Source organism: Malaclemys terrapin, chromosome 1 (assembly GCF_027887155.1).
Source record: "Malaclemys terrapin pileata isolate rMalTer1 chromosome 1, rMalTer1.hap1, whole genome shotgun sequence".
Classification (NCBI taxonomy): domain Eukaryota; kingdom Metazoa; phylum Chordata; order Testudines; family Emydidae; genus Malaclemys; species Malaclemys terrapin.
This window is the reverse complement of record NC_071505.1, coordinates 296,970,439-296,978,485: the sequence shown is the minus strand read 5'-3', so window position 1 is coordinate 296,978,485 and position 8,047 is coordinate 296,970,439. Positions and strand designations below refer to the sequence as shown.

General features: G+C 42.2%; 1 protein-coding gene across 1 annotated transcript; it reads left to right on the top strand.

The window, feature by feature from the left end:
- Positions 1 to 312: 312 nt before the first annotated feature.
- C1H13orf42 (chromosome 1 C13orf42 homolog) lies at positions 313 to 6,572 on the top strand. Its single transcript, XM_054011090.1, has 3 exons — positions 313 to 732; positions 5,042 to 5,189; positions 6,334 to 6,572. Exons 1-3 carry the CDS (start codon positions 313 to 315, stop codon positions 6,570 to 6,572), a joined length of 807 nt encoding a protein of 268 aa, XP_053867065.1.
- Positions 6,573 to 8,047: the final 1,475 nt, after the last annotated feature.

Below are 8,047 nucleotides of genomic sequence, written 5' to 3'. Positions count from 1 at the left end.
TTTGTATGGGGAGACTCTAGAGGAAAGATCAGAGGAAGGCATTTGACCTACTGTACTACGCTTTAATCAGAGAGAAAAGCAAAGCTGTTTAAGTGATGCAGATGTAACCGAAAACATTTTGCTGTGATCTTTAACAAAAAAATATATTGGAAACAGCTGAAGCAGCCATAAACTTTTAGCCTGGTTCCAGTGAGCATCTGGCAAATCTGCCTTTCAGCTAACAACAAGAGACTTGGGTACTGACTAGCTAATTTTGCCTTAAAATCAAGAGGCTGAAGGAGACAAGGTACAGGGTGAAGAAAGTGGCACATTATGTTCAGAAAGATCCATTCAATCTTTCACCCCAACTCCCAGAGGAGAAGTCTGGCTGATGATATCCCTTGCTATGATGGCACAGGCTCTGCTGTAAGGCTGATCCGCAGCACCTCTATGTACACTCTTGGAGGTGAGCAGCAGAGACTCAATGAATCCTTGAAAAAATGCAAAAGTACCACCAGTATAGAATCTTGTGCATACTTCCAGCAGAAAGAGGAAGACAGGGCCTGGATGTACTCCAAGACTCAACATTGCTTACAGTACTTACAGGATCTATTAGCTTTGAGAAAAAAATACCTTGACAGCATCAATGACTTAAAATCCATGAACATGACATCAGAAATTTCTCCGGTGTCAACAAAATCCTCCAAAACAGGGAAAAAGCCACTACACCCACTTCCTACCAGGCACTCTAAGGTAAGGGCTATTGTATCTTACCTCTAAGGTAAGGGCTATTGTATCTAAGCACAAGAAAATATTCTTGCCATGTGGTTACCTACCATTTGCCTTAACTGCGTAACATGTAGTTGCATAACCTCTGTTGGTTTTCTGTGTCAATGGTCTTTATTCAAGATCAAGTCCCTCTTATTGTGCCACCATTTGAAATAGAGAATAATTTAATGTGTACAAGCAGTCATACAATAGTGAATAAAGAGTGAATAAAGGTTGGGTAGTACTTGCTGAATTAAATTTGATTCTCTGTGCATCCCGGATGCAAACATAAGAATTAAGGTTGAACAGGTATCAACCATAATTTGATGATTGTGCGGGATCCTTTAGGATCTGGATTTGACCTGATAACAGAACATTCTGTAAAGGAGCAGCTGACTTCTGCTGCCTCTAGGATCCTGGTGGTTTATCAGACCAATCAGGTGGGTTTTTCTTAGTCTGAAGTTATCATTTGTGTTATTATTAAGTGCCACCAATTATAGCCCTCCACCAAGAGCAAGGAAGAAGGGGGGGGGGATCTGGTTATATTCAATCACTTTTAGAGGTAGGGTTGGACCACAGCCTTTTTTTGGAGGACAGCTGGGATGCTTTAATAGATTAAAGTGATGACAGATGCAATTCTGTTTCTTCCCAACTCTGCCACAGACCTTCTGTGTGATCTTAGGCAAGTAACTTCATTGTGCCTCCATTCCCCATGTGTAAAAGGGGGATAATAATACTTCCCTTCTGCACAGGAGAGTTGTGAGGACAATAAACCATAAATACTTAGAAGGCACTCAGACAGTACAGTGATAGGGGCATAAAAGTACCTCAATAGGTAGAGAATCCTGGAGTGGGGGGAGATGAGAATACATAGGGCCTGTAAACACACTTTTGGAATGATGTGGAGTGTTCATGAGTCAAGATTCTTCTGAATGTTTTGGGGGAAATGTGCATGAGAGTGAGAAAGAGGTGGGTGTGTATGAAGTCTGGAAAATGCATCCATAAAAAGATAATTGAGGCTATCACATCAGATGGCACCTCATGGTTCTCCACCTTGGTTGTTTATAGCTGGTACTGACTGGAGAGCTCAGTAATCCATTGAGATAAGTAGGAGGCTTTCTATTGGCTTTGCACTTTGAAATTATTTACACAGAGTACATTCTTATATTGAACAACCATGATTTTCACTGAGCAGCCAGGTACAATGTCATCAGCAGCACTAGTTTTGTCATCACTACGAGTTCCGCTGCCAGCCATGGGGACATGGCAAATATTAGTTCTCAATGCTCCATTCACTAGAAAGCTGCTGCTAACTAATACACTGGCAGCTGTTTTAGAAACAGAAAACAAAATTTCTCACTTCACTGTCATTACGCTCAGAACTTTGAAGCAGCACCTTTCATACTGGCTATCTCCAACCACTTTACAGAGTAAAGAATCATACAGTTGCAAAATCGAATGCAGCCTTTAATTTCAGTTGCAGTTTTGTATCTCACGTATCTGAACTGTTTCGTTTGCATCTGCTCAGAATTTAGGCTGATTTAGCCCGGCTCAATTCACCTAAGATACCGAGTTTCCAGCAGTGCCTGCCGGAGTATTGTGCTCATGCAAAGTGGCCACAATCCCTCCTTTGACAGCAGAGCCACAGCTGGCCTGTGCAGGGCCCACAGTGGGTGCTAGTGGGGTAGATGGTGCGGGGAGGGGACATAGGGCTGACTCATTGCATCCCCTGAGATTCTCTATCAGGAGGGCATTGACCACACTTTGAAGTCAACCTCCCATGGCAGAAGCCCTGAAGGAGAACAGTGGTGCAAACGCTGCCTACCCTCCCACAAGGACAAATTCACCTTTGGATATAGTAGCTTCTGCTAGTGCGTGGGGGTGCAAATTGTGCCAGTGGGGGCTGAATGAAGCCCAAACATTTCTGGCACTAGAGACCATATTTTCTAATGCTCTATGGGCGTGATCCAATGCCCACTCAGATCAATGGCAGCTTTCACATAACTTCAGTGCGCTTTGGATCAGGACCTACATCTGTATCGTATTCAGTACACTGATGCTCAGTAAATAACGGAGGGGAAGAAGATTTAAGATGTATTGGCAAGGGGAGACAGAGACCTTTGTAAAAAGATGAAGAATCAAGGAGAGGGAAAGATCCAAAATAGACACACTGAGATCTAGGAGGAGTGTAGCCTAGGAATTTATGACACACCCTGCCTATAATTAGTTGGGGTTGGTTCCCTTTTGGTTCATGGGAGATTGACAGTCACTGGGGTCACTAACTCCATTGCCATCAGTGGTGGAATTCTGGATCTACCCTTGTGTAACTGAGAGCAGAATTTGGCCAAGTCAACACAGTGGAAAGAAAACAGTGGTAAAGGATGCAAAAAACACTGACTACAGTAGGTACTGTGGAACAGACCTTACAGACAGAAGGTCTGCATAGACTCCTTACCTTTCCTGAGTGTTGTTATAGTGCTATGTACAATTGAAAATTCCTCTTTAAAGAAAAGGAACTCTGGTTTACCAAACAAATAGATGTCTGGAGTATTATGTCATCTGATTATAGCTGACTAGCTCTCATGTGTGACCAGACTTGATTCCTGCTGGAGTGTTAACTCTACCAGCCTCCTGTTCAGAAACAGATAATGTATGATATCAGCAGGATACGCTGTACAGTGAGTCAGTCTCCCAACACAAGAGGATCGGTCACTGCACCATAGCACTGGCTTTGAAGAAAGGGGCTCTGAAGGACTAAAGAAGTAATCCAGAATAACATGGGTTATTTGGCTGCTTTCTAAATGGTACTTTTATTTAGTGATCACAAGTTTCTTTTTAACCACAGGGATGTATTGTTTTGTACGTCACTATCTGCTTGCATTAACATTATCTTCAGTGAAAATTCATTTCTCTTTCTCTGCATGATGAAGAATTAGTAGAAATGCACTCACCAAACACTGCGCAGGCTTGGATCTGGATCCGAATGTCTGTCTATATAACAGGCTGAACCAAAGCCTGGGTACTGAATGGTATCTGACCTTTGGGTCTGGATTCAGGCTCAAACTTTGACCCTTGGGCTCGTCCTGAAGGAAAAATAATTTGTGTCTTGGATGATATTGACAAGAAGTTTTATTTAAACTGTCTTCTAACCACTAAGGGCCAGATGTAATAGCAGTCACTACAGTCAGTAAGCGTGAAGTGGCTGCTTCCTCTTAGCACTCCTATCCATGCAAATCACCCCAGAGGGGTTAGGGAGCAAAGAAGCTAGGTCAAACTTTATTCATCCTCTCACCAGCCCACAGAGCAGAGAGCTGCTCCTTCAAAGAAGGCTGCATCCTTCAGAGATATCTGGGAGAGTCAGGGAGGTAGTGTGGTTGGGACACACTGCTCTCAATAGCACAGTCTGGCCTTAAACTGAGTGAGAACATAGGCAGTTCTTACTTGGGCAGAACTCCCAGGAGAGTCAATGGGAGTTTTGCCTATACAGACACAGCAGTACATAGAAACTCCAAAAAGTGTTACCACATTGTCATAACTGTTTCAGTTTTTACACAGAGAGCTGTTTATTGAAGAGAGTTTTTATTTTTAAACCCTACTGGTTTTCCTTTGGGGTTATCACCACACTATCAAATTGCCTCCCTTTTAGTGGCACACAAGCCTCCTTAAATAGACTTTATGCACAAAGACCTCAGTTCCCACATAGTGGGCAGATTTTCAGAAGAGCTCAACATGTTGAGTGCCGAGCGCTGTTTGAAACTCTACCCCTGCGGGTCAGGACAGGACAGGAGATGTTGGCTGACAAGCATTTTTGAAAATCTGGCCCCAGCTGTTGGGGTGGGGGGCAGGCGATGAGCATTTGAAAATCTGGCCCATTATTTCCAAGAGGTTTAACCTGTTTGGGAAGCAGAGTCTCCTAATGGGTAGTGCTCAGGCCTGGCATCCAGGAGATAGGGGTTCTATTGCTGGCTCTATCACCGGCCTGCTGGGTCTTGGGCAAGTCACTTTCCTTCTCTGAGACTCAGTTCCCCATCTGTAAATTGGGGATAATGATACTGACTTCCTGTCTAAGCGCTGTGAGATCTACTGATGAACAGAGCAATATAAGCACTAGGTATTATTTTTGGACCATTTTTTTAGCTTGATATGAACTATGGACTAGAGATGGGCCCAAATAAAATTATCAAATTTTGCGCTGTTTGGATCCAGATGCAACTCCACTTTGCACAGTTCTTTTATTAAAAAGTAGTTCTATATTATTCTCAATGTACTTATTTCTTACGCATCTGTTCAACAGATATCAATGGAGAAAAGGGTCCCACAGTCCAATTCAGATGTAAGAGAGGCAATAGCTTTCTTGGACTCTGTGATTGCAGATCTGGATGCAGAGAGATGGCAGAAAGTTCCTGTGACAGATCTCCCAAACGTGGATGTTGACTTTGATGGTGAAGTCTATATAGAGCATCTAAAATACAATTACTAAGGGAAGAGAGGTGGAGGGTGACATTTTTATGATCCACATATTTTCCAATTTCTACAATGGGTAGTCTTGTATATAGAGCTGTTAAAAATATCAGCAGAATAGTCCTTATATAATTTTCCCATTATCTATCTATCTATCGATGACTGAAACATAGCTTTCTATATAGATTGATCTCTTTCCTCATTCAGAAAAGGTTGGCTGATTTTGGTCAAGTTTATAAACCAAAAACTCACATGTAGCCATTGAAGGGGAGGGCTAGCTCAGTGGTTTGAGCATTGGCTTACTAAACTCAGGGTTGTGAGTTCAATCCTTGAAGGAGCCACTTAGGGATCTGGGACAAAATCAGTACTTGGTCCTGCTAGTGAAGGCAGAGGGCTGAACTCAATAACCTTTCAGGGTCCCTTCCAGTTCTAGGAGATAGGATATCTCCATATATTAAAAAAATACAGTGCAAATAATGGATTTATTTATTTATTTTGCATCACTGACAATTCAATCAATAAAATTGTTTCAGGTTGATCCAAAAATGATTAAAAAAAATCTGATTAATTGAAAAGTCAGAAAACAAGTAGTTTTTGGTTGAATGAAACATCTTGTTTACTCTGACATAAAATGCTTTGTTTAGATTTCAAGCTTCTCCCTCCTGCCTCTCCAGTTTTTAAAAATAAAGCTAAAGGCAATTTTGAAACCAAAATTCATTTGGAATCAAGCTAAATATTTTGTTTCGAAGAGGTTGAAGTGAAACATTGACTTTTGGGGAAATTTGAGAGGTTCCACCCTCCTCCCCCATTACAACCATTTGCTGAAATTGACACAAATTCACAAAACGTTTCAGTCAACCCAAATCTGCATTTGTCACTAAGAAAAGTTTTGGTTGAAAGATCTTGCCAGCTCTACCTATAAGCTAGAGATAAAGTACAGAAAATTTTAGTCAGAAAGTTAAATTCAGAAATTCCTGAAGTAGAAGCCATTATGGAACCTTCACTGTGTTACTCAGCATTACTTCTAGAAAGGACCTAATTAACATCCTCCTTTGTCAATGACTAGCTGAACATCAACATTCATTGGGAAGCTGTTATTAACTAGAACTATCTTCTCTCTTTCAGTTGCTACCAGCACTCGTGAGCACAGTTTACATTCAAACTGGATTCTCCGTGCCCCTCAGAGGCACTCCCAAGATGCCTTGCAAATAGCAGAGGCAGCAAGCCAGTCTAAAAGAAACAGCCAGAGAAGAACAACTGGCTCCAGAAAGAGATTGGAAAGATATCCAATTTATTTACCCAAAGCTGTGGAAGGGGCATTCAGCACTTTAAAATTTAAACCAAAATCATGTAAGAAGGACTAGCCCCAGCTGGAAGATGGCTATATGAAAAGATAGAATGTGTAGCATTTACTTCTCTTGATAAGCTCTGGCCCACCCAACACTGCAGCAGGTACATAACAGTGCATGTTAACTGAAGGTTCTTTATGCTGTTTGTATTATGAGCCATGGCTATTCCAGGTTTGCAGTGACACTGGAATGTAGCTCATTGAGTTCATGGTGCCTAACAACCCTGCTTTATCACTGGGTGGGGAGGAAGCTCCAACTTGGCAAGTGTTTTCCAATGTTGTTCATGGAAGCAATGATTCCAGCATTGCCTGGTGCAATAATTTCTCTCCTGGCTCTAGTGCTACAAAGCAGTTCTATTCATCTTTGGTGAACTTTGCACCAGGAGTTCCAATTTCAGGGCAGCAAAATGGACTTCCCTCATCTTTGCATCAGAGAATTTAGTGCGTGCCATCATCAGTCCCATGACCCGAGAGCATGGGGTGGCACCAACGAGAGGCTGTGGAGAAGGCAGCCTTGAAAGGGCCTTAGAAACAGCAGCAATAAGAGCATCAGCATGAGCAGGTTGTGTTGTGAGACAACTCTTCCACTGTGTGCTAGAAAAGTCAAGCCGATCCTGTACTCTGCTCTCTTATGGAAACTTTTTTTGGTTGTGGGAGACAGCATAAAGGGCTCCTTGCAGGTGGAGATTTGTGCAATTCTTTTCATAGGTTACAAGAAAAATAAAAATAAAAATTCCTCAACCATTTATTTGAATAGCCGGATGCTGATCAAACCTTACCTAGGTGATGGGAATTTAAAACATTTAAAACATCGCTCCTATAGGTGTGTAATTTTTGAACAGCAGCATTTGTGAACAAACAGGACATGGACTACGCTCTAATCCAAGGGGGAAATTCTGAACATAAATCCTAGCACATCAGCACCAGGTTACACCCATTACATGGACATCTGTGTTCATTGAGACCTCCAGTGAACACTGAAAAAAACCCATACTACAGAGGTGCTCCTAAGAAGATGCTTTTACCTTAGCCATGCTACATAAACCATTTCAAATTTGTGATATACAGTATGCCTATTTCTCTAACAAATAGCAAAGTAAAACCTCAGGGACTACGCTGAAGCATTCCCACCATGTTGCACTGGCTGTTTGGACCAGGCACTGTCATTATGAGCCCCTAGTTTTTGTCTGAACCTTATCCAGGTTAAAGTCGACTTTCTTCAGAATCTGAAAGAAAAGCAAGTCTGTTTTGCTCCAATGTCTTTTCTTTCTATTGGCCTTCAATCAGTACTGATCCTTGGTGCATGGCTTATTGGGCATGAAATATACCATTTTAACTGTGTCTGCAATGGGGTGCACTCACCTCTCATGATCACCCATTGGCCGAATGCATGTGCCTGCACTCTCTCGCTCTCTCTTTGTGGTGGGTCTTTGCTGACTCATCCCTCCAGCCAAGTATCTCTCTCTCTCTCTCTCCCTTCCTCTCCCTCTC

Coding starts and splice junctions, on each gene's coding strand:
- C1H13orf42 (XM_054011090.1), top strand. CDS start 313: ATGTTCAGAAAGATCCATTCAATCTTTCACCCCAACTCCCAGAGGAGA. Junction 733..5,041: donor TTCCTACCAGGCACTCTAAG/GTAAGGGCTATT, acceptor TCTGTTCAACAG/ATATCAATGGAGAAAAGGGT. Junction 5,190..6,333: donor CGTGGATGTTGACTTTGATG/GTGAAGTCTATA, acceptor TCTCTCTTTCAG/TTGCTACCAGCACTCGTGAG.